Source organism: Mizuhopecten yessoensis, unplaced genomic scaffold (assembly GCF_002113885.1).
Source record: "Mizuhopecten yessoensis strain PY_sf001 unplaced genomic scaffold, ASM211388v2 scaffold11097, whole genome shotgun sequence".
NCBI lineage: Eukaryota > Metazoa > Mollusca > Bivalvia > Pectinida > Pectinidae > Mizuhopecten > Mizuhopecten yessoensis.
The window spans coordinates 922,270-949,368 of record NW_018408878.1 but is presented as its reverse complement, the minus strand read 5'-3'; the positions used below and the strand labels follow the sequence as shown (position 1 = coordinate 949,368).

General features: G+C 36.6%; 1 protein-coding gene across 1 annotated transcript in view; it reads right to left on the bottom strand.

Moving 5' to 3' along the window:
* Window positions 1-533: 533 nt before the first annotated feature.
* LOC110465668 (sodium-dependent proline transporter-like) overlaps window positions 534-27,099 on the bottom strand; it is a 43,057-nt gene continuing 16,491 nt past the window's right edge. The window contains exons 2-15 of the mRNA XM_021521625.1: window positions 18,413-18,530; window positions 15,208-15,339; window positions 14,844-15,065; window positions 12,446-12,605; window positions 10,038-10,176; window positions 8,548-8,682; window positions 8,062-8,165; window positions 7,267-7,391; window positions 5,928-6,040; window positions 3,423-3,554; window positions 3,128-3,227; window positions 2,586-2,695; window positions 1,413-1,568; window positions 534-719 (exon numbers count right to left, since the gene is read on the bottom strand). Coding sequence (XP_021377300.1) covers window positions 534-719; window positions 1,413-1,568; window positions 2,586-2,695; window positions 3,128-3,227; window positions 3,423-3,554; window positions 5,928-6,040; window positions 7,267-7,391; window positions 8,062-8,165; window positions 8,548-8,682; window positions 10,038-10,176; window positions 12,446-12,605; window positions 14,844-15,065; window positions 15,208-15,339; window positions 18,413-18,530 — 1,932 coding nt within the window. The remainder of the gene's footprint in view (window positions 720-1,412; window positions 1,569-2,585; window positions 2,696-3,127; window positions 3,228-3,422; window positions 3,555-5,927; window positions 6,041-7,266; window positions 7,392-8,061; window positions 8,166-8,547; window positions 8,683-10,037; window positions 10,177-12,445; window positions 12,606-14,843; window positions 15,066-15,207; window positions 15,340-18,412; window positions 18,531-27,099) is intronic.

The following is a 27,099-nucleotide window of genomic DNA, read 5'->3' as shown; positions in this document are numbered from 1 at the left end:
TTACCTCGATCCGAATACGATATTGGGTTTTTATTATATGTAAGATTAAAGATATGTTGTATGCAACAATTCCGAGACATTGAGGAAAACTCAGAATTGATATGCCATTTCAAAGGTTATATTTTTCTCACACATATTTTTGTACTTTAAGTGAATCACTTTTCGAAAGTATTTCTCTCTTTTGAAATAGGTTCTCACATTTACAGTTTTCATTGTCAAAGTAAACTTTCTTCAATGTGCGTTAGAAAATATTCGTGAAAATAATATTTCCGTTATGAAATAGTATTTCACTTGTATACAGTGAATCTTTGATATAATGCCCCTCGTTTTTTTTCCACCTCGTTTAGCGCCAATATATTCCAATATCCCGTCTTCTTGTTTTCTTATGAATTCCTTATACATTTTCATCAATTTTATCGCCAAACCCCTTTATAACGCCAATTCACTCTTTGACAAATGGTGACAGTATAACGAGGTTTTACTGTATTTAGAATTTCCTTTTTACAGTGAAGATAGATCCCCTCCGTTCCAGGTTACATTTTCTCCCCCTTGTAGCCGTTATTGTCCTGTCCCTTGTTGACGACGAACACCTGTCCTTTTTTGGGGTTGTAACCAATGTCATCGAACCCTCCGGTGTTTATAGGTGCGTACCTTGGGGGTAGCCGGTTCTCGTCCAGAGCTGGACCCCAGTCTGCTCTGGGCTTCAGGGCTTTTACTACCTACAAACAGAGTCAGTCGTGAAGGTATATGACCAGTCAGCACCGGTAAATAATGACGATATATATTTCAAGTTAAAGCATCCTCTATACTCCAGTGGTTACGCTCATTTACGCTCTCTGTACCCCCTGGAACACCGAGCCTTCACTTTTGCTATGACATATTCCAGGGGCACAGAGAGCGTAAGTGAGGGTTACCCCTGAGCAATGAGGATGATGGCAATACACAACGCATATACCTACAAATTATCTAATGAAAATTCCCTTCTATTTAAGTAAACTGGCAACTTCTTACGAAGAGCTCATTTAACCTACACGGACGTAACCATTTGTTTTCGTTGCCGGGCGTACAATGTACATTTGTATGAATATTATACTTGATATAGTTAAAAACAAATAAATGCTCGGCTACGATAAATAATAATAAAATGTTCTTGAAAACACCCCATTATACCATAATCGTTACTTATTGAATGTATTTTTTAAATGCCCTAGCTTAGTTTCAACTCAAATTACAAATTTTCGAAAAGGATTCTGGGAAAACTACAGCGAAGCAAATTATGATTAAATGATAATATGGCATATCAATCTATATATAAGATTTGAAATAATTGCAATAAAAACAACAATTCATTCAGTATTTCAAGTTAATGGAGGGATAATAGCAAAATGAAGGGCGTTGCTAACTTGACCTACCCCGCCCATCCTGATAGACTGGACCACTGCTCCCACTACTACCAGCAGAAGGGGCGTAACAACCATGAGCCAGCCCATAGCCTCGGCGAAGCCAGGGAAGTTGTAATCTCCTAGGTAGGCGGGTGAGTAGTTTATGGCCATCATTATTACAATGAACTGTAAACAAAAATAGTGGAATATAAACATCGAATATCAGTATAGTCTCAAATTGTATTGACAGTTGTGTCACCCCTATTGGCCATTCCTTGCTCCAAAACGTCAATATTCAAACCCCTCTTGTTGTTAGATTGTATTAACCTCAGTCAACAGTAGAAACTTATTATAATAAAATAACAGATCTCAAATCACTTTTCGAAAATGTCAGTATCTCAACAATTGATAATTGTTGGTCTGCTCAAAAAGATATAACTATATCATAGCCACTTTTACATTTTTTCAAGTTGACGTTTGTCTTTTACCTTTTGGTATTTCGATGTAATTTCTTAATGATCTTCCTTGTGTTGAAGGGCCGTAAGGAATGAAATAATACTAATAATATAACATCAACAGTAACTATTGTACTCCTGTTTCATCATTGCCAGTAAATAAACCTTACTTTAGAGTCTCCAGTAGTGTATATTCCTTTCTCACTTACTCAAACAATCATGTATATCTACTCCTTGTTCCTTTTTTATAAACTCCGATTACAAAACCGCTCTCGTCACCAGTTCTCTCTCAATCAGTATGCTTATCTTATCTCTTTAGTGACCATTCCATTTTCATCAACCTCGATAATCGAAACCTCTTTAATGATAATTCTTGTCTAGCGACCTGTTGTGATTAATCATAATAATCACAATAATCATACATTTATAATAATCATACATTTATAATAATCAATTAACTTGGATTTCATCCGAATTCGGATTTTAAAATTAAAAGAACGTCACACATTCTAACCAAAGTCACGAGCAAGCGGCCCGCCAGTATCAATTCGTGTTGATCACTATAACGCTGTACAGTAAAGCCTTGATATAATGCCCCTTATCTAAATTGACACCTCGCTTACTGCCAAACGTATTTCAATGTCATTTTCTTAAATATCCCTCAATTTATCGCCAAACTCCTTTATAACGCCAAATTTTCCTAGACAAATTGTGGCAGTATAACGAGGTTCATGTTCTTATCGCTTACCATGATGGCGGCGGGTGTAATGAAACACCAGGTGGCGTAGAAGTAAGCCCAGACTATAATACTCTGTTTACCGATCATCATCTCGATGTCGCGCCGGAAGTTGTTTATTCCTGAAAAAGAACAAGGCTTACACCAACTAACGTCACCAAGCGTTTAGGTGGGTTTGATATACCAACAAATCAAGTTTACAAACATAGGATCCTAAACGAGTTTAGGTTTAAATGAGACATGTCTTTGTTTCAAGGGGGCAAAAATCGTGCAGAATTCATAAAAACCATAATAAACTTACCATAAACATAACACACTGCACCGAATTACCATATACAAGCAATGTGGTGTACTACGAGAATCATTGTAAAACACAACTAGAACTTACCATATTCATAACACACCCCACCGAATTAACATATACATATATATATATAACACACCGCAAATACTTATCATTTACATAACACACCACACCGACTTACCATATACATAGAACACCGTATTGATTTATTTACCATCATTAAACATTGAAGTACACTCCGAGAACTTACCATAAACATAACACACCGCCACAATCTCAAAGAAGCTGATTATCATGAGGTTGTAACTTCCGGAATACCAGTCCACCAACGTCAGGATGTATATCCCGCCCTGTAATCATTATTTTCATGTTTAGTATTGTTTATAAAAGTTCCGCAAGGTACGATTTTCTTTTCAGAAACCATTTATCAAAGCTAAAGCCATGCCGAAAAAAACCATTTTCACCATTTAGTTACAGTTTTAGGCAGTGGTTCGGGTATCGTTAAGTGATATAGGGTTAGGGTTAGGGTTTACTGTTATGTTTACCTTCGTAGTTTGTGGAATTCCAAGGACAAATCCAACCATACAGCAGAAGAACGTAAAGAGAGCCTTCCTCTTCCGGAGTTGGTTAGGGAACACATCCGAGAACCCGCTTATGACGGTTTCCATCATAGCAAACTGTTCGGGAAAATGAAATCACAAATGTTACTCTACAAATAAATATACAACATTTGATATAGCACCCTATCTAGCTAGCATAATCCACTCTAAAGCGCTTCACAGTTCATAGATATACGTTTTAGTGTTAATTATAACGACGTTATTACAATTGTAAACGAAATACGGGATAATTTGTTTTCAACGCATATAAGACTCTTTCATGCACAGTGGTGTAGGACAGGGAAACTCCACCCGAGGGGTTTTCGGTTAAACTCGAGGCTTTAGGGTTTTGCCAAATTTGAAAACCCCGAGTGTGAAATTTCCCTATCCTACACCCTTGGGCAGGAAAGAGTATTTTTCTTTCCTTCCAACCACCAGATTAATCTAAGAAAATGCATTTGGATTAGCCACCATTTTGAAAAATATCAATTTTCCCCCTGAACTTTTTAGACGAAAACGTATTAGCCAGCCAGATTTAGCATATCCCATACTTGCAAACAACACTGCGCATACAAATCTCATCTTTCAAACGTGTACGATAAATATATCTTAAAAGGTTTTAATTTCATCACGTCGCCTTTTCCGCATTGCGGCATCGGAGAGTTCCAAGTTCGTGACGTCACGTCATTGTTGAGCCATTGTACGTCAGGTCACGTGAAATGGGGTGTTATATAGAAATTCCCTACACCACTTTCTTACCCTGGACAGCTTTATATTACACACAAGGAAATTAGAGAAATGGTATTTATTACATTTTTGCCAGTGAAATATAAGATTTTATCAACTTGATTAAAATGATATCTTTCACACTGTAACAAATATGAAAATAGCACTTTTTGATATGGACCAATCATTCAATAGAAACGATTTTTTGTTCAGATTCAAATGAAGCGAAGGTAGAATAAGTGGTTGTCATGGAAAATGTTTGGTACATACACTTAAGTATTTACATAAATATACAATTAAAAACATTGTTGTAAGCAATTATACCAGAAAATAGCAAAAAACGTCGGAATCGCGTTGAGTATCCAATTCAAATGGCGTGCAGTCATCAGAATATGGCGTTAACTATTACGCTTTTAATTCCCGCTCTTTTTTAATGCATTACACTTTTCATGTTTTATGCCTTGAAAATTAAATAAATAGAAAATTCAATGATGTCTTCAGTAATAACAAATATATTTCACGAGTGCGGCTAGTATTTTGATATTTTTCACGAATACACCTCTATGTATATGATGCTCACGGTGCAAATAAATCACAAACCTAACACGACAACAACGAAAACTGTTAGTCCCGCAGTAAATAAATACAAAAAGCACGAAACCTTACAATCAACATAAAGGAGACCTGAATTATGTTCACGCAAACATGAATGATGTTCACGCAAACATAATAGAAAATACGCAAAATAAGGTCTGTTTATTAAAGTCAGATATTGTTTAAGAATGTGACGGTATATGTAAGCTAAAGAGGTTAATTTTAGCTAGAGACTGGAGTTTTCTCTACATCTTCGTAAAAGTTTTGCTTTAAATTGTATAAATTCGAAAATTTAAAATGAAATACACAAATCAAAATCGTGGAAACTGAAAAAAAACACCAATAAAACAATTTAAAAAATGCAAAACGCAAATACAAATAACATTGCTTTTTTCATGTGTATGTGGAAAATACAAATTATAAATGTGTTGAAAGTACATTGCCGCCATATCTAATTCTGTAGTTTAAGCTAATTCAATAAAACAGATATAGGTTTTTTTAATAGACAGAACACATCAAAAGGTAAGATACCAGTATAACGCAAAATCAACACAGCGCAAAAACATGTAGTGTAAAATTGAACAAAACTAAAAACTTAACATAAACACCTCTTGGAGTTAAGCTTTTAGATTATATTCAGTAAGTAGGTTGAGTTGAGTGCAGAACAACAAAAATGTATATATATAAGTAGATATTGGTGAAGTCATCTTTGATACTCCAGGGGTTACGCGTACTTGCCCTTCTGCACCCCTGTAATATGGTATAGCAAAACTGAAGGCACGGGGCTAGCTATTTGATTTGCATCAGATAAAGCACCTGACCAATCGCTAAGCCGATTCATGCTCTTTAAAAGTACAAAGGATCGACACCCGACTTCAATATAGCCGTTACGCTACCACAATATTCTTTTGATGTACATCAAATGCTCAAACTGTTATTTTTGTCTCATACCTAGGTAGCACACGTTGTGCCTTCGATTTTATCATGACATAGTCCTGAGAAGCAGAGAGTGAAAGTGAGTGTAACCCTGGGTTATAGAAGATGTGGTTAAGTGATAATCGAATGAACAACACTTTTAATTTGAAATAGTCTTCATACACAGGCTGTGCCGCCGTACAAATCAGAACTTACCTGGCTGTCACACCCAAGTGTAAAGATCATGAAGAAAAAGAGGAAGGCGAATATTGGAGGAGATGGTAGTTTGGCGATACCCTCAGGGTAAGCGATAAAGGCCAGCCCAGGTCCTGTTTAGGTTGGAGAGGTTTTAAAACAGGGTAATGATATATATTGATATGCTCACATACAAATATTTAGCTCAAAGGTCATACAACAATCTAGAATAAGCTAATCTTTTAAAGCATAAAGGTCAAATGAGTTATACTTTCGAAACAGCTTACAACAGAAGCAACAAGAAATGCGGAGAAAAAAACACATCATGTCTGTCTTTGTTCTAACAGTTTTACCCTTGAAATGTTTTCTTGAGCAAAAGACGTAGGAACAGGGGTCGGGGGATAATTTGTGTAAATTCTATATGCAAGTGTTTAGTTTATGTGTTATATATGATTTTCGTAATCGAAGATAGTTAGTGAAATGCATATTTGTGTTCGCAGTATGCAGGACGTATCGACACGATGTTCAGAAAAGGAAGGGAAAGTCGTATCTGTCATATGCGTTCTAATGATCTTAAGAGTTTGGGGAAAATATTTGATCATATCTACCACATACGACCTTATGATCCGAGGCTTTGGTAAAATATAAATACATTTTTGAAAATACGAAATATTACGCAAGGAGACACCTTTTACTAAGTAAGACGATACAGTAGTCAAAGTAAGTAAACATTTGCGGAGCACTTAGTCAGTGATACTTCCGGATCCCTGTACCACCGCAAAGTTGGATATGTTTTTACAGCGTGACTTAAGTTCTAATACAAACTGTACATGATTTTGAAAAGAAAGCATACTTTTCTGAGAATAAAGATGATATGAATGAAACATAATCATCATCAGTGTTCTGAGAGAATAAAACATAGCGGGGCTGTTGCTGTGACCAATTGTGCGACCTTGCCAATGAAGTGTTCTTGCCCAACTTTGCTAAAGGTAAACAAACGCAAGTTAAAGGGAGGTCACCGTTTATTAACATTTACAACCTAAACCTTAATATCATTGAATAATTACAACATTTGGCTAAAAATGAAAATATACTGAAAAGTGATTTTTTTTCGCAGTCTGGAAATGTTCGCAGTTGAATAAATTAGCGAAAAGCAAATATCCAAAAGCTAATTTATATATTTATGTATCATATAGATTATATATATGTAGGATATTTAGATTTCTGAACCAATGTCCTGGCGAAAATTTCAACAGCGCGATATGCTCATAACATGGAGTCATAACGCAAATATTTACACACACGAAAATTCCTCTTTTATAGTATTTCAAAAGTTAAGACCAGAAGTTATGTAACATACCGCTGTCCGCCACATTCTCCACGGGTACGTTGGTCACGTGGGACATGTAACCAAGGAGAGCGAAGATAGCAAACCCGCCAAAAATACTAGTCGAGCAGTTCACGAAGCAAATGATCAAGGCATCCCTAGAATAAAATGCAGCAAAACATACATGATTTGTCGCAATCGATACCTTTAGACAATTTACTTTTAGGAAATATGCGTAAGCGCTGGTTTAATAATATTATTATATATAAATGAAGTCATATTATTGACCAAAACATATATAGTCACTTTGTTTGTAAATATCTCGACTGAAAAAGAAAGGGAAAAATCACTGGTTTTCTAAACGATTTTTTTTTTAAGACATTATCAAATCGGTGATTTATGTGATAAGGCTTCTACACAGCCTAGCATAAAAGATAAAAACATATTTTTTCACATATATCAAAAAAGAAGCATAAAATGACAACAAGTTCATCGAATGTTTAATGTTTAAAGCTAAAAACGCAATTGTCACCCAATTTGATTAACCGGATATGGATGTTTCAATAACTATATTTAGCGTTGCATGCCGTTATGATGGAGTCGCAATGTGAGAAATAAAAATGAAATATCTACACAAATAGAAGAGGAATGAGACTGGGTTTAAACTTGCGCTTTCAATTCATTATGACTTTTGTATATATGTTTTGTTGATATGTTTTATAACTCTGTCCTATGCTCTGTTTTCATCTCGAGAAAGGTCAAGGCGTATCATCAATCAATCAATCAATCAATCAATCAATCAATCAATCGATCAATCAAGCTACCGACCTGAGAGTGTGGTTTTTGAATTTGTTGTAGCTTGACATGGTTAGGATTCCGCCGAAAGCTGCACCCAAGGAGTAGAATATCTGTGTCGCGGCATCTCCCCACACCTGTTATTACAGCAATTACATTCTGGTATTTGTTTGCTTTGGAAAGATGAGCGTGAAACACACACAGGTAATTGCACCTACACAATTTGGTAATAGATGAAGCAATGCGAAAATTAACTACATTGCACATACTTCTAGGATTCATCAATGAATTTTGGGCCACAAACATGTAATCCAAATTGGTTTAAGGGAAAAAATCCATTATTACAATAGTCAGAAGACAGTGGCGGATCCAGAGGGGTTTGTTGGGCTTCAGGAAAGCCCTACCCCAACCCTGATATTTTTTTCCTTTCAATATCATGTATTTTCACAATTTTCCTCAATTTTGTGGATAATTTTCACATTTTTATGAATATTTACAGAAATACTATTTTGTACTGACCTTTGGATCCAAGAGTTTTTCCCATTTAGGTACGATGTAGAAGTCGATACCCTTTTCATATCCTGGCAGGGTAAGTCCCCGGATGAGAAGTACGATCAACACAACGTATGGAAACAGAGCCGTGAAGTACACCACCTGGTGGTGAAAAAAGGAATAATGGCGGAACAACAAAATTGCGCTAGCGTGTAAACTCCCAAGAAATATTTTTAAAAAAACAATGAATCTAAGACTACCTATGCTCTGTGAAGATGACTTAATTTCCTCATTACTTGCTAGTTTTTTTATATCAGAACACGATCCACCTTGTCCGAAGACCTGGGCCCGTATGAAACCGTTTTCATGCTCAAGGTCGAATTCTATTCTCAAGCAAACTTTCTTGTCACACTTTTACATCATGTAACATGGTAAAAAAAAAAAAAAATGAAAAAAAACCCGGTAATTGGCGTTACGTTTCACCAAAATTATTCTATATTTTTGACAAATTGTGACTTTATTATTAATATACCACTTAAAAAACGAGAAATTTGGCTTAAGCACTGATTCTGAGTTTGATCATGAGAACGGTCTCATGAATACGGGCACTGGCCCCAGTTGCTGTACTGTTGATAAACTTTAACCGTTGGTAGGTAAAAAAGTAAAATCGTTGTCGATAAGAAACAATGGATTAAAAAATATATTCATCAAAACACACAAATTAAGTCTATAGCAGTAAATATATATTTCATTTTCTCGAATTTATTTCATTTATATTTGAAATTTTCCCTAACCACGTGTTAAGTCTAACCACTCGTCGGCAACCTGGGACTGTCGTTCTGATGTTACAGTGACCTCTCGGCTTGTTTTCCAGGCTTGATGTATTTGTTAGGAATACATAAATTATTGTTTGATCAAAGAATTTGAAGCTGGTATCGACTCTCGCTACTCTGTTGACTTGGTATTTTTTGAATCAGAATGAAAACACCTTGGTTTATCCAACGATTTGCTAACCTTCATGCAAAGAAAGACAACTGCTTTTGCCCGAGACCTGGACATCTTCATTTAAGTAATTCAACCCACCTCGCCATAAGAAATGCTAGAGCTTATATACGGCAAAAGTCATCTAACCTAGTCTGAAAACATGTGATCCTTCATCCCACAAAAAACATCTCACTTTTTCAGACATTTTTTTAGCCTTTCTTTGAAACAAGACTTCTTATATTACCAAACTTCCCGATGTGACATAAAGGAATAAAATATTCATGTTATAGAGAAAAGGTGACCTCACCCGATGACTTGAAATCCTCCATATCACAGAATAGAAACAATTCGATTGTCTGTATTCGACGGGGCAGCACGTATTTATATGAAGTTAACAATGTGCTTCTAATGGGGGAATTAAAGAAATCGGTCATCGGTTTGTGTAACCGGTGCCTAGTCTTTCTGACCGAAAAAACGGCTAACTGTGTTGACAACCTTAGTAACATCCTCGCAAACAGGAGAAGAATACTGACCTTTCCCGAGGATTTGACGCCTTTCATCAGACAGAAGTAGATAAATATCCAACAGAGAAGGAGACAGAGGACGTTCTTTAGACTGACACCGCCAATATCCTCCATACCGTCCGCCTCGTGTACTCGTAATACATATCGGCTGAAATGTAAACAGTATTTTCAAGGGGCTTTCTGACATGATTGTCATCACTTTATAAAAAAAAACCATGTATGTGACATTACTGTATGAATCTCGTAACCCCTCTAAACGAGTTCTATATAACTTGTTCATTTTCGCGGCAGTTATTTTCGCGCGTTTTGCTTAAGGACTTTCTGTAATACATGTTTTTCTATATTTTTTTCATATGATCATTTTAGTATAGCGTATTGGCCATTGGCTATTGTCATAGTGTAAATTATAATAACAATAGCACACGTTCATGACGATGCTATGTCATCACCCAGTATCAAGACGTTACTGAGAAATGTGTTTGCAATGCTTCGTGTAATGATCACACATACTTCAGAAATAAAGCGTCCGATTTAAACACGTATATATTGATTCACGGTAAGACACTTATATGATGCCAGATGACTTCGAGAAGGTTATATACGAAGCGTTTTGAAAGCAGACAGGTGTGTTTTGTGAACTGGCCTCATACGTACATAATATATGTATCACGTGATGACACCAGTTCACGAGGTCGTTACAAGTTTTGCTGTTCAGCGAGTTACACTCTATCGAATAAATAGTTCTAACAATTGAAGTGTACCAACTCTGTAATATCAATATTCATGTGAAAATGTTTGAGTGGGCGCATGTAAATAATTGATTTAAACATATTTTTATTTGCATCTAATATACAAAAGGGATTGGGCACACGTTGTCCAACTTATGTAAAGCACTTTCCCAATAACATAATGAAATATATATATACAAGATGGCAATATTTAAATTAATTAATATTTTCAATTAAGTTTTAGTGTTACTGAGAGAGAGAGAGAGAGAGAGAGAGAGAGAGAGAGAGAGAGAGAGGTCATAGATTGAAGATATTTAATGCGAGATCTTGGTAGTGATCAGAAAGGTATACCATGTGATAGCCTCTGGTTTCATGTACATGATACGTGTATATGGAAGCGGGCTGTATGATGGTGTGCCTTGTGCACACGATTTAGAGAAATTATATAAAAAGTTGATATTTGCTTTGTCGTTCTGTAATAACATGAAGTTTACACCTTACATGAAAATTTACGTCAAAGAGACAATTTTGATATCGTCAACTTAATTTAATTCTATCGGTTTTTATGTATGTAGAGGTAATCATGAACAAGGAATTATCAAGGAAGACAACTCTCATCCAGAATTTTCAAGAGATGATACAGGTAACAAGAAACACATGTAACAGGTGTGATATATAATTTAGAATTATTTAATAAACTGTTTGTTTTAATTAGGTTTATTGGTGGGTTTTTTAATTTGACAATATCATTATAATATTATTACCTTCAAGTTTAAGGATTTATTTTGTACGATAAACATTTTTCAAGATGATGTTAAGGCTAACACATTTTCCTGTTACGCGCTGACCTTGACAATCGTAATATACCTACACTGTATTAACCTATATATGTCACTTAAGGTGTTATTTGTTACCCTACTTTCCACATATGACGCGTCATATCGTGTTTTAGGTATAACTTTCTATTTAGTTTCGATTATCCTGTGATAACTACAATGGAACTCGGGTAAATTGAAAATTTGTCCTAATATTTATAGTCGTTGTCTTTAATATGTCACTTAAGGTGCTATTTGTTACCCTACATTCCACATATGACGCCTCGTATTCTGATACCTTTGGTGAGAAAGTATTAGTTACTATTTTTGAGTGTTGGATTTTTTCCCTGCACATCAACTTTCGCCATATGTCGCCCTCCGTGATTAAGGGGAATTTATCTTTACAGCGAATATTAGTTAACAACGGCATTGACATGGTATCAAAATGAAGGGCTAAATAAACACTGGGCGATTATAGATATTCCTGGTGTAGGAGGGCGAAAGTTTTGATTGGACGTACGTTTCCTCGTATACAGTATTATAGTTTGTATTGTTTATACCGGGTATTTTTCGCCCAGTCAAAGTTTCCCCCTTCGTCCATACAATCAATTTTCGCCCAGTGTTAATCTCGCCCTTCATATTTAACTACTATGATTATGATGTTGTTTACTTAACTTCGCTGTGAAGATAAGTTCACCCTCACTACGGAGGGCGAATTACGCAGAAACTAAACATTTCTCGGTATACAGTGTAACACTGTGTTTGGAATATTGAACAATTTGACCCCATTGACCTTTGGATGCCCATGGTCAACATATGTTATTACATGCTGTATTTTGCACATGTGACGTCCTTGATCACGTGATGTCCTTACTTCCAGTACTCGGCGCTGGGTGTCGCAAACTTGATGTCACAGTCAGTCGTGTGTTCGGATAAATGGGTCGAGTTAAGGTCGGCAATGGCAGTGTAAGTCTGGTTGTACATGTCGCCGATCTTTGTCAGTAAGTTGGTTATACATGTCTGCTCCTTCAGACCTAAAAGTAAAAAACAATATATGGTCAATAACAGAAAGTATTTACTCACAAATGATTTAATAAGAAGACTGGCAATACAAATCAAAAGCCATTAACTTGTTACACACATTTGACCATCTCTCAGTCATTACTATTTGCATACATGACTTGTCGTTTGTCCTAGAAACGGAATATTGGGATAATGTGAGAAAGTAATGACTATCGAAACACACATATCTGGGCCCGTATTCGGGAAATCTTTCTCATGCTCAAACATGTATTTTGTTCTCAACCCAGCTTTCTTGTAACACGCATAAATCTTATGATTCCGTCAATAAGTCAGGTACAGATGTTGAAAACGGTATTCAGCTATAAGTCTGTCTAAAATCACCCAAATTCATTGACAAAATGCGAATATTACAAACTATTTATATCACCGGAACAAGAAACTTGTGTTGATCACCAATCTCAGTTTGAGTATACGGACGGTTTCATGAATACGGACCCTGGTCCTTTAGACCAAGAACAATATTAAGAAAGTCAGAGAGTAGTTTTACGAAAACACTGGGACAATCGCAAATAGACATTGTTACACCCTAGACTAGTCAGTGTGACAAGGACAAGTAGCATTAGGTAAAGGTCACACAGCAAAGCCGTTCAACACAAATTGATCCTTTTGACTTAGAAAAGTAACATAATGACAATTAGGAAGGACCTTTTGAAGACCTTAAAACTCAATACTGGTTCTTATCTCAGGAAAGAATCGTTTCACGTGAGGAACACAGGTGCATTCCTGTCTAATTGTCCCTTTGCAGGTCTGCAATTTGAGGATATGGCTTTTACTTAGATTTAGGCGCCATCGATGAAGCAGAAGTCGCTTACACTTCCGAAACTCCTGGTGTTATTCTTCTTAAATCTCTGTTCATGTTTTGCCCTAGCTTGATCGGATTTCAGTTGAAAAGAAGGTTATGTTGATACTTCAGTTTTCTGTATTTTATGGGTTTTTTCTAATCATGAATATACCTTAAACCTTTCTTACTTAATCGTAGGTCACAATATCCATACAAATAGGCAATATTGAACGTACAATGCATCATTTGTATTCACAGATACAAATAGGACAGGAATGCATTAAGTATATAGAATAGTCTTTAATTGCCGTTACACGACATATCATACTTCAATACAAGTACACTATATTTATTGACGGATCCCTGTTCCACTCCGAATTCCAATTGGATCTTTTCATTCAAACAGTGCATCAATCTCATATTTTTGACAAAATTGTAGAGACAGGGTGATGTACTACCTTACATGTACCTGGTTAAAGTGACTGTATTGTGAGCGGCCCGAGATGCTAATCTCGCTGTCTCCTGATGCACGATTTTCTTATAACACTCATTGTTGTTATTGTTGGTTTCATCTTAATGTTTTCATATAATTGATTGGTTTGTTTGTGTTTTACTTCATACTAATAGCTAGGGTCATTTAAGGGCATGCCAGGGTTTGGTGGTGGAGAAAAGCCGGAGCTCCCGGAAAACCCCCACCTGCCTACAGCAAGCACCCGTCGACTGCCCCACGTAGGCCTCGAACCCGCGATCTAGTGTTGAGGGCTAGTGATAGCAGAATGTCAGACGCCTTAACCGTAGGCAACCGCGGCCCCTTTCATAGAATTGCCAAAAGGCACAGCTTTTCTGTTTGGTAGCTATCAGTGGTACGTGGATCTTTAATTAACATAAGGATCCCTGTACCACCGCCCAAAACTTTAAGTATGTTTTAGAAACTGATCTTTTCCGGTATGACTAAAACTTTGACAAATCATTGCTGAAAATGAAACAATTCATTGCAGGACTTAAATGAGAAATAATATGAAATAACAAAATAAAAATATAGAATAGTTTTCTTGGTGTTAAAATTCAACGGGAACAGTTCTGAATATGAACCTTAGACTTTTTAATATTGCTCTAAGCGATTGAGCTACCTAGTAAACTGAAGTACCCTGACCAAACGTGTTACAGCTAAATCTAAACAGAAGTAGGAGGAGAAGTTATAGGACAAAGCACAGTGCAATGGGACAGAGATCACTTAACTATCTTCAGCTATTAACTTCCCAACACAATCAGCCACTCAGTCACGCCTCCTCTGTTGTTATCTTGCCTAAAGGATCATTTTGAAACTCTGTTAATACCACACATTATAGTACTTTATGTCATGTTTCAAACAAACTATTTGCTTCTACTACATGCTGTTGTATTTTACCTAGCATGGCACCAATCTTGCTAGTTTCGTTCATGTTTTCCATCATTGGGTAGGGCTCGTCACGGCATTTCTCGGTGTTCCACGATTTTCCACATCGTTGCCATGGTAACTCGTCGTCGAGGTTCACGAAGGAGACAAACATGTAGTAGACGGAGTACATGATGATGACGTTGTAGTACGTACACACCATGGCACTAATCATGATCATGGCCCAGCCGATACCTGTAAACAAAAATATCACAAAGGATGTAAGCACAAATGAGAGTATTGCTCATGATAACATACAACTACATACTGATCGAAGTTCGTTATCTTTGACACATATTTTACATGAGGTAAGGTAAGGTTTATTAGAAATACTTACCATAGAAGATAGGACTTAGACCCCACACGGTGACGGGTCCCTGGCTGGCAAACTGGCCCAGACTGAGCTCCAGGAAGTACAGGGGGACGCCGGCGATCACCAACATAATGACGTACGGAATAATGAACGCTCCTGTAAACGCAACAGAGGAATGTATGGCAGTATATTCCTACATAATCACTCGTGTTACGCATTTGTGTCTGATCATAGTATTCAACGGAAACCTTTATTGGATTCGATGAACTTCATGAAAACTACAGATATATTTCAGAGTGACAGATATCAAAGTGACACTGGTATCAGTGTAAAAATGTCACTTACTCGTCTTTCTATTCACTGCAATTAAAAACGCAGATTTTCTGGTAAGACATACAAAAGCTACGTAAGAATAAGTGGTTTGCCTTGGAAAAGATGTACGTACATGTAACTGAACGGTTGATAAAGTTTTGTAAGCAGAGGTTTTTAGATACGCTTACTTGTACTAGCAGAACACGGTATATTGCTTTTATATCTCATTCAAAATGGTGTTTGCTTAGTTTTCAAGCATGACAACATAAGAACATGGCGTAAAAGATTACACTTTGAATCCCCAGTGTTGATGTTATAACATGAACGTGGTTGTAGATACTTTCATAATGTAATAATAACCATAACATTTAATTATCTTCCTATCCCATTAATTCACTTAAGAGTGTTTTAACGTTATATGCACTCACTCCGTCTTTTTACTGATGAATGTGATTACGTTACATGCACTCACTCCAATCCATTCACTGGCGAATGTGATTACGTTACATGCACTCACTCCCGCCTTTCACTGATGAGTATGACTGTATTATATATGCTCACCCCTCCGTTCACTAGTAATTGTCATTACATTATATATGCTCTCCCCTCCGTTCACTAGTAATTGTCCTTACATTATATATGCTCACCCCTCCGTTCACTAGTAATTGTCCTTACATTATATATGTTCACCCCTCCGTTCAGTAGTAATTGTCATTACATTATATATGCTCACCCCTCCGTTCACTAGTAATTGTCATTACATTATATATCCTCTCCCCTCCGTTCACTAGTAATTGTCATTACATTATATATGCTCACCCCTCCGTTCAATGTTGAGAGTGATTCCGTTATATAGTTCAAGTTTCAAGGATTTTTTAATTTTCTGAATTACCGAATGCAATAAAACATATATACTAAATGTATACATACTGCACCAAACATATTACAGTTTTCAAGATGACGGGGGACAATTCTATATAAGCATTTATGACACAATGATGAACATATACTTCAGCAATATCACTACATGTGGGTTTTCCTTTGGCGGTAGCATGCCGTAAATAATTACCCATCTACTAACGTTTTTAACACTATTCATGACAACAATTGGATATTAACTTATACCCACTGGGACGTCGGTAGGACTATTGCTAAATGTATATGTTTCTGAGTTCAGAATAAGCAGGACAAGTAAGAGTTTAATATGTCTCATCTTCTATATTATTTTTGTCGCAAGCTGACCCAATTCTTTGAACTATCGAAACCCCATTACAAATTCCAGATGCAATGTAAAGGGAATGTGCTTTCATGCGATAATGACTCAATTATTTCTCGGGTATAGAAGTTAAAGGCTTTACTAGATACGATTGGATGTTCAACGCATCGACAAGTTTTTCATTTTGAACATATTGAACATCCCAAATATGGTTAATAACCATTCTACCTAAATCATATTTGACATGAAAAACCCTGTACAGTTTACAATTGCGCTTTGACATGTATGTACTCACCCCCTCCGTTTCTGTAACAGAGGTAGGGAAACCTCGATATGTTCCCCAGACCAACTGAGAAACTAATTCATGTACTTACCCCCTCCGTTCCTGTAACAGAGGTAGGGAAACCTCCATATGTTCCCCAGACCAACTGAGAAACTAATTCATGTACTCACCCCTTCCGTTCCTGTAGCAGAGGTAGGGAAACCTCCATATGTTCCCCAGATCAACTGAGAAACTAATTCATGTACTCACCCCCTCCGTTCCTATAGCAGAGGTAGGGAAACCTCGATATGTTCCCAAGGCCAACTGAGAAACTAATTCATGTACTCACCCCCTCCGTTCCTGTAAAAGAAGTAGGGAAACCTCGAAATGTTCCCCAGGCCAACTGAGAAACCTATTCATGTACTCACCCCTCCGTTCCTGTAACAGAGGTAGGGAAACTCCATATGTTCCCCAGGCCAACTGAGAAACCTATTTGTGTACTCACCCCTCCGTTCCTGTATAAGAGGTAGGGAAACTCCATATTTTCCCCAGACCAACTGAGAAACCTATCCATGCACTCACCCCCTCCGTTCCTGTAACAGAGGTAGGGAAACCTCCTTGTTTCCTAGACCAACTGAGAAACCTATTCATGCACTCACCCCCTCCGTTCCTGTATAAGAGGTAGGGAAACTCCATATGTTCCCCAGGCCAACTGAGAAACCTATTTATGTACTCACCCCCTCCGTTCCTGTAACAGAGGTAAGGAAACCTCCTTGTTTCCTAGACCAACTGAGAAACCTATTCATGTACTCACCCCCTCCGTTCCTGTATAAGAGGTAGGGAAACTCCATATTTTCCCCACAACAACTGAGAAACCTATCCATGCACTCACCCCCTCCGTTTCTGTAACAGAGGTAGGGAAACCTCCATATGTTACCAAGGCCAATTGAGAAACCTATTCATGTACTTACCCCCTCCGTTTCTGTAACAGAGGTAGGGAAACCTCCATATGTTCCCCCGGCCAACTGAGAAACTAATTCATGTACTCACCCCCTCCGTTCATGTAAAAGAGGTAGGGAAACCTCGATATGTTCCCCAGGCCAACTGAGAAACCTATTCATGTACTTACCCCCTCCGTTCCTGTAACAGAGGTAGGGAAATCTTCTTGTTTCCTAGACCAACTGAGAAACCTATTCATGTACTCATCCCCTCCGTTTCTGTAAGAGAGGTAGGGAAACTCCATATGTTCCCCAGACCAACTGAGAAACCAATTAATGTACTTACCCCCTCCGTTCCTGTAACAGAGGTAGGGAAATCTTCTTGTTTCCTAGACCAACTGAGAAACCTATTCATGTACTCACCCCCTCCGTTTCTGTAACAGAGGTAGGGAAACTCCATATGTTCCCCAGGCCAACTGAGAAACCAATTAATGTACTCACCCCCTCCGTTTCTGTAACAGAGGTAGGGAAACCTCCATATGTTTCCAAGGCCAACTGAGAAACCTATACAGGACAGGATGAAGTCCAGCTTTCCTGTCCATTGTCCGCGTTCGGGTGTCTGAGGAAGAAAAATAAAGTGTACAGCATTGTTAACAATAGAAAAATTCAATCTCGATCGCAATTGATGATAAATATGAATTTTTGAGGTTTGGTTTAGTATTGTTGGCTGCGATATGTTCGTGGTTGTCTCCTTGTGATAGCGCGGAACTGATGCCGACTTTATAGTGCTACCCCACTGAAACATACTGCCGAAGACACCCAGCAGGACATCCCATCCGGTCACATTATAGTAGAACACAATGTATTTAATTTCCTACATTTGAATTCCGGATGTTTCTTTACATTCTCGGTCAAGTTTATTGCGTCGATGCCTCAGCTTGCATCTGATATCAACATTTTCAAGCTGGAGTTCATTTTTAACTGGAGACGATGACATGTATTTCTTTATATAAATTGTTCATCAGAGCAAGAATAAATAACATTTTGGAATAATTCTCTTATATATAGCCATCTTAAATGTGCAAAACAGCGTTTAAATACGACCCGTTTTCTTTAAATGTTGATCAAAAGTTGAAAATGTGATGAAACCCGTGAGAAATCTAGGTCATACGTGCGAAATACATTCGGCAAAGTGACATAGTAAGCTCATCTTAAAAGAATGTTTGTCGAAAGAAATACCTCAGTCCTCTGCATTTGTCATTTTATTAATCTGATACTATGTCATCTTCACGGTGTATTATTATTCCGCCATACTTCTACTCACGACGGACAATTAATTACATTTCTTAATTATATTATTGTGATATGAATGCCACCTGTGGGATACCATTACTGTGTATAAACGCAAAAAGTAAAGACATTTATACAGTGCTTCAACTCGTAACGGAAACTTAGCAATATACATGGTCACCCAAGTCAGACAAGTAAATAATATTTGTATAACACAACATGCAAGATGACCTTAATACGGAAACATATACCAATTATCTGATAATGTTCTCCTATTTTATTTGCTTAAAAAACCCATCAAACCAAAATTAAAGGTAAAAGACAAACGTTAAATTGAATATTGAAAGTGGTTATGGTGACTCAAATTTTATTAAAAGACCAACAGCTTGCAGATAGCCTAAAAATTGAAGAGACTTTCACGTTTTAGAAAATATTTTTAAGACATGTAAAGTTTTTATCGAGTTGACTGAAAGTCGATTGGGATCTTTGTATTTCCCCATACTTCTAACTTCCTTTTATTTCCCAAGTTTGGCTTTAATATTGAACGTTCGCCAAGGTGAGGAAGGCAATGGGTTATACCGAAGTCCTGAAAAATGGTAGTTGCTATTCCCTGTTTAACGTTCAGCATTTTGGGTTATGACAACAACTGAACTTGTTAACCCCCCGTTGTCAGTATAATGTGACCGGGCGGAACGCTGTGCTGGGTGCCTTCGGCATGGTATTTCATAGTCCGAATTATTCCGACGTTTTATCGACTTTTTTAATATCGGTCTGTCGTCGATTAACGTCGGAACTCCGGCCCTCTATAATATGCGGGAAATATGCACTCTGCGCCCGGAGCGCACTTCAAACTGATATTTCGTATCCACGAAATCACTACCTTGTTATAACGTGATAAGATATAATGTATTAACAAAATCACTACCTTGTAATAACGTGATAAGATATATATCGTATACACGTAATCACTACCTTGTAATAACGTGATAATATATATTGTATACACAAAATCACTACCATGTTATTTAAGGAATGATTTTTATTTTTTCAACATTTATGAGGTCATAACAACAATGGGCATATGGACATTCTCGCGATTCATTCAATATGTCCATAAACCCATTGTTGTTAAGACCTCATAAATGTTGAAAAAATAAATATCATTCCTTATATTTACATTGACGAATCCTTTCAGTGGATCGATATAACCACGAATAAAACAAATAAACAGGGGTTGTTCCTGCTTATACACGGGTGCAACGCAGTGGCGAGAACAGTATTTTTCGCGGGGAAATGTGATACTATCGTGAGAGATCTTAGCAAACGTCAACAACAATAACACAACAAAATGTAGTTCCGTATTCAAGGTTTATTTGTAGCACAGGACACGTGAATACGTGTATATTTCACCAAGCACAGTTCGATAATATTTTAAAATGTAAGAATCAAGCATCTAGGTCGGTCGTTCCGAGTAAGTAGTTTTTGTAGTGTATCACTACGCAGTGTGATCAGGTTACCATCAGTTCCCACGTGCTGAGGTTCTATGAACACCTGTGTTATGCATTTATGAATGTAATTTTTGTAAATGGGTCTAAGCATACAGAATGTAAATATAACGTGATAAAATATATATCGTATTTATGGCGGCCAATTTTGAAAAGGGAATAATCAACAAAAAAAGGCGGACCGGAATTGTTTTACAAATGTCTGAAATACACATTTGCTGATACTGGCCACCAGACACATATATAGTGTATGTGTACTGTGACCCATATCAGTATAGCATATGTGTATTTCAGAAATTTGTAAAACAATTCCGGACCGCATTTTTTTGTTGATTATTCACTTTTCAAAATTGGCCGCAATAAATACGATATATATTTTATCACGTCATATTTACATTCTGTATGCTTAGACCCATTGACAAAAATTACATTTATAAATGCATAACACAGGTGTTCATAGAATCTCAGCACGTGGGAACTGATAGTAGCCTGATCACACTGCGTAGTGATACACTACAAAAACTACTCTCTCGGAACGACCGACCTAGATGCTTAATTCTTACATTTAAAAATATTATTGAACTGTGCTAGGTGAAATATCCACGTATTAACTTGTCCTGTGCTACAAATAAACATTGAATACGGAACTTCATTTTGTTGTGTTATTGTTGTTGACGGTTGCTAGGATCTCTCACGATAGTGTCCCATTTCCCCGCGAAAAAATCCTGTTCTCGCCACTGCGTTGCACCCGTGTATAAGCAGGAACAAACCCTGTTCATTTGTTTTATTCGTTGTTATCTCGATCCACTGAAAGGATTCGTCAATGCAAATATAAGGAATGATATTTATTTTTTCAACATTCATGAGGTCATAACAACAATGGGCATATGGACATTCTCGCGATTCATTCAATATGTCCATAAAACCATTGTTGTTATGACCTCATGAATGTTGAAAAAATAAATATCATTCCTTATATTTGCATTGACGAATCCTTTCAGTGGATCGATATAACCACGAATAAAACAAATAAACAGGGGTTGTTCCTGCTTATACACGGGTGCAACGCAGTGGCGAGAACAGTATTGTTTCGCGGGGAAATGTGACGCTATCGTGAGAGATCTTAGCAAACGTCAACAACAATAACACAACAAAATGTAGTTCCGTATTCAAGGTTTATTTGTAGCACAGGACACGTGAATACGTGCATATTTCACCAAGCACAGTTCGATAATATTTTAAAATGTAAAAATAAAGCATCTAGGTCGGTCGTTCCGAGTAAGTAGTTTTTGTAGTGTATCACTACGCAGTGTGATCAGGTTACCATCAGTTCCCACGTGCTGAGGTTCTATGAACACCTGTGTTATGCATTTATGTATGTAATTTTTGTCAATGGGTCTAAGCATACAGAATGTAAATATAACGTGATAAAATATATATCGTATTTATGGCGGCCAATTTTGAAAAGTGAATAATCAACAAAAAAAGGCGGTCCGGAATTGTTTTACAAATGTCTGAAATACACATATGCTATACTGATATGGGTCACAGCACACATACACTATATATGTGTGCTGTGGCCAGTATCAGCAAATGTGTATTTCAGACATTTGTAACGAACCTCTTTGATGTAATTGAGGTTTTTCCACATCCGTTTAATACACAACAGGGAGTATTTTTCAGATCTTTGTTTTGATTCGTTAGAGGTACTGTACAAAACTTGTCTTTAAAATTTGACTGACAGTTTCATCACCAAGTTTATCCAAAATGTATTTGTATGTTTACATAAATGTATACACAGTGGATCACATGGATGTACATCCATGTATAACACACTGTGTCTGTGGATACATGTACCACATATTCCCACATAGGGTTATTTATCCCGCCTCAGGCAAAAATCCTGTAGTCCTATTGGTTAAAACGACGTCACATGATATCCAGTATATTTTCATATTAGGTCAGTAGAATCTCACATTAGGTGAGTACGAAAGAGTTATCGTTCTTTGCCCATAAGAGTCAATTTGTAACAAGATGGCGACCAAGCGGTTTGTGCAGACGACAGCCGATGAAATGTTAACAAAAATGTTAACAAACAGTTTTTTTTCCCAAAGGGCCTTCGACGGGATAAATTCGTTACACAGTTTGCAAACTGTGTTACTAATAATACAAACCCTGGACCGTTTTCCTTTACTGAAAGTGCGTTGCGTTTCGTTTGCGTTTAACGTGCGGTTAGCGTTGAATGTGCGTTTTGCTGTTTATGTACGAAAGTAATACATGCAATCGTTAGCTATGTACAGGTTATGTTAAGAATATACGTGTGAGTGGGTGTTTGTTTGTGTTTGTGCTGAAATGTTTTCATATCCAAGAGAAAAAAAGAATATCGTTATATATAATAAAGTTTGCAAATTAAAAAAAAATGTAAATACAGAAATAAAAAAAAAATTGCACGAAATGGATAAATAAAATAAATAATCGGTCAGGAGTAAAGCAATGTTGAATGTTTGAGCAGCGTCGTGTGCTAATTGATACACATGATGCACACGTCTATATACGTACATTCACTGAACAGCCTACGACACAAAATTCACGACTCGAGACTTAAATACATACAAATTCATGCCATGAAATTATGATGTCATTTGATTGTGATGTCATCAGCACTTGGTAATGTCATGTTTTCACATGTAGGCACTAACAGTTTGGTCATGGTTTTGGGTGTGGTTTATCCCGCAGCAGCGCTTCCATTGATTTTTGTTTTTGATTTTCATACCTGGAACATGCTATTAGAAATAACATATAAAAACTTAAATACAAATTGCTTCTAGTGCTTGTTATATACATTTGTCCTTCAATGAACCCTATGAATTCCACATATTTGAATAAAACACATTGATTGATCAATAAAACTCAGAATCCAATAAGGATTGGTATGCACCATATGAATGGTACCACCAAATAACTGGTAAAACTTTGTATTCGAGCGAGTCCTTACATCAATAGTATGTTTAAACTTTAAGTGACTGAAGTGTCCATCATATAGTATTTAAATTAACACGATTACTATAGGCTAACACCATGCGTAAACTCAAACCATTTAATCCATGTCTAAATCGGAAGTGACATCCCCACTTCCCATAGGTGCGTTCGATTACCAATGTCTTAATGCAAGTAAAGGGGCGCAACTCGTGCAGCCTTAACAGTTCACACTACACAGTGACAAAAATTAGAACCAATATGATAATTGTCAAATATTTTCGTCTTAATGTGTATTTATATGTGTATGATAAAATTGAGAACTTGAAAGTCTGATCACTTTCAAAACCTCCTTAAAGATCTAAGTTTATATCGCCTCATAGATCAAAGCATGGTTTGAATGATGACACAGATAGTTATATTTATAACAAAAATATCTTTAAACGACTTCTTCTGAAGTAATGTGTTTTTTTCTTCAGCACTTTAGTGCAATCATTTCTAAATCTTACAATGCGTTCTTGCTAAAGATATAACTTTCTGCAAAGTTAGCAGTTAGCAAAAGCTATATAATAATACATCTGCTGCTCTGTGGTTCAAGAAATCTCGCACGCTCAAAGTCCGTTTATTAATTAAACATAATATTTACAATATTAATAAAAATATAAAACGAGATATTTCCAAATTTCCAACTGTTATGGATGCAGAACAACTTTTACAGTGAAAAAATCTTCATGAGTCAATGGGATATATTTATCTATGGAGCATTTCAAAATTTTATACGGACGTCTGCTCAATAAATCGTTTGAGGCGGCCAAGTCTTTATCGTGAACATGCTTATTCCACTCCATATTTTACTCACTCAGTTTAAACGCTCAGATGTCTCTATAAAACGCACCGATTCATTCCGGTCCAAAATTAGAAACACCCAGTTTACAGATGTTTTACAAGCGACCATACGCGTTAAGCCTGCAGGAAGGCTGCATTTCATGTCGATGTAAGGAATTTTGAGTTGATATCAGACAGAATTTTGTTACCCAGTCCTATATAAGCCATGCCGACATGCTAAAGAGTAAATACCCGACTTATCGCGTTTCGATGCGACCGTCAGATTATTTAATATTATTTTTATATATAAATAGACCTGTACTAGATTAGTTACGTTAGGCTTTACATCTGTCGTGAAGTTTATCCCTTATTTCTTTGCCCATTTACATATTAATACTTCTGTCATGTCTGTGAATACCACCTATCCGACATAGGGTTGTTTTAACTCTACAGTACCGAATTGCTCCGAATAAAAAGCGAACAATACTACGGAGAAGAGCAGATCTAAAAATATAACAAACTATTTTGTTATAGTACAGTGACAACTCCATACATTGATATCGCTCAAATTTCTTTATTTGATATTTCAAGCATAAAAAAAAAAAGGGACATCACTTGAAGAGCCATATTTTTTTAATTGATGTATGTGTTGTATGCACTTCCACTTATGTTACCTTGCTTTCCCCATATTTATAGTCCGTTCCAAATGTCCAGTTTGACCACTTGAATTGTTCGGGAAAGCCCTGTTAAAAATAGCGCCAATAACGTCACCTGACGGTTTTGAAACGAGGCAGTAAACACAGGTGGTCTGACCGATATGCAAAGTTTCCAAATGGGCCCCAAGAGAGGGACCGTCAGGCATCTGCAACTTCGTACCGAACTATGAAACCAAGTATTATGATTTCTAAATCCGTGTTGAAACTTATTACATCAGAAGTTAATTACACACATGCCAATATTCAGAATTTAAATGAAGAAATATTTGTTGGCAACTCGGCATTATTTATAGTTAGACACCAGGAAAATATCTATTACCGGAATGTGACCGGTAAAAATGGTACAGGGCTAAACACCTTCCCTCAACCATATGACTCTTTCTGTAAAAAGGAATATTCACGAGACGAATATCCCTTTTCAAATGTTTTCATAAAGTGTTTATATGCAATGACAAGTATAAAAAAGAGAAACGTTCGTGAATTGTTTTATTACATTGTACAACTCAATGTCTTTGGCCACTTTTTTTTCTAGACCAAGCATTATATATTTTAATGTAAACTCTCTTTCCCACTTTCACTGTCTTCATACGCTTTCACTTAGTAAGTCATATTAGCCATCACACACAATACTCATTTCTGGCAAAATCACAACGTGTACATATAAAAAATATAAACTTTATTTATTTTACAACAATTATGTATCAAGTTATTTCAACTTATATTAATTACTCTTGTTGGCCCGGAGGTTAGCGCGTGGGGGTCTTAGTGTGGGAGGAAACCGGAGTACCCGGAGGAAACCCACGTGGTCGGACAGGTGACCCCAACCTTTTCACGTCCGATCGGGGAATCGAGCCCCGGCCGCCTTGGTGAAAGGCAAGTGCGCTATCCACTGCACTACCCGACCACGTGTACATGTAGAATATGTGTCAGATATGGAACGTGTTGAGATACTTGATAATTATATGTTTTCAATACTTTACAAATATTAAAGCATACTTGTAAATTGACCATGTTTTATGTTGAAACAACCTTTTTTAATCAGTTCCTTTTGTTAGAAATAGATGCCGTAGTTATCGGCAGCACGTGTCATTTTGACAACGTAAACAAATGACTTTTTCCCCTGTTTTCAATGCGTATTCCGATTCTATCTGAAGTCAACAATTAATTATTTATAGAGAAAACGTTGTTGCATGATCATACATTCTAAATCAACATCATGTGAAAACATGAACTGTTGGAACATTACGATTTGAAAAATATTTTTGTTATGCAATCCTTTTTACTATAAGTAGGTTACCCTTCCTCAGTTATTCATCATGAACCGTCATTTTGACATATTTTAATCTTGCATATAAATGAAAAGAAATCGTTTACTTCAGCAATATAATTAAATCGTACAATTTTACTGAACCAAATAACTGGTAAAATTGTTATTCGAATTAGTCCTTGCATTAATAGTATGTTATAACTTTAAGTGACGAAAATTAGACCTAATATGATAATGATTATCTTAAAATTATTCATTTTTATGAATATATATCAGCCAAATCCGATCGCTATTTTCCATAAAGAGACTCACTTGATATGATGATGTAGTATTTGAAAAAAAAGACAAAAAATATACACTTCACCGTGATGTCCCTTTAAGTTCCAAATGGAATTATTTTTAGGAAATCCAGTTTATGTTTTGACATAGCGTGCCATTTTATATTTGCATTATGATGTAACGTGATTCCGCTTCAGAGATTGGGTTGTTCAGCGCTCATATGCCTCCTTGCGATAGCACGGATCTAATGGCGTTAAGAAAAATGCTCACGAAACACAATCAAAGGTATTTGTATGTTGAACGGGAATGGTAAGCGTTTATCGTAAAAGG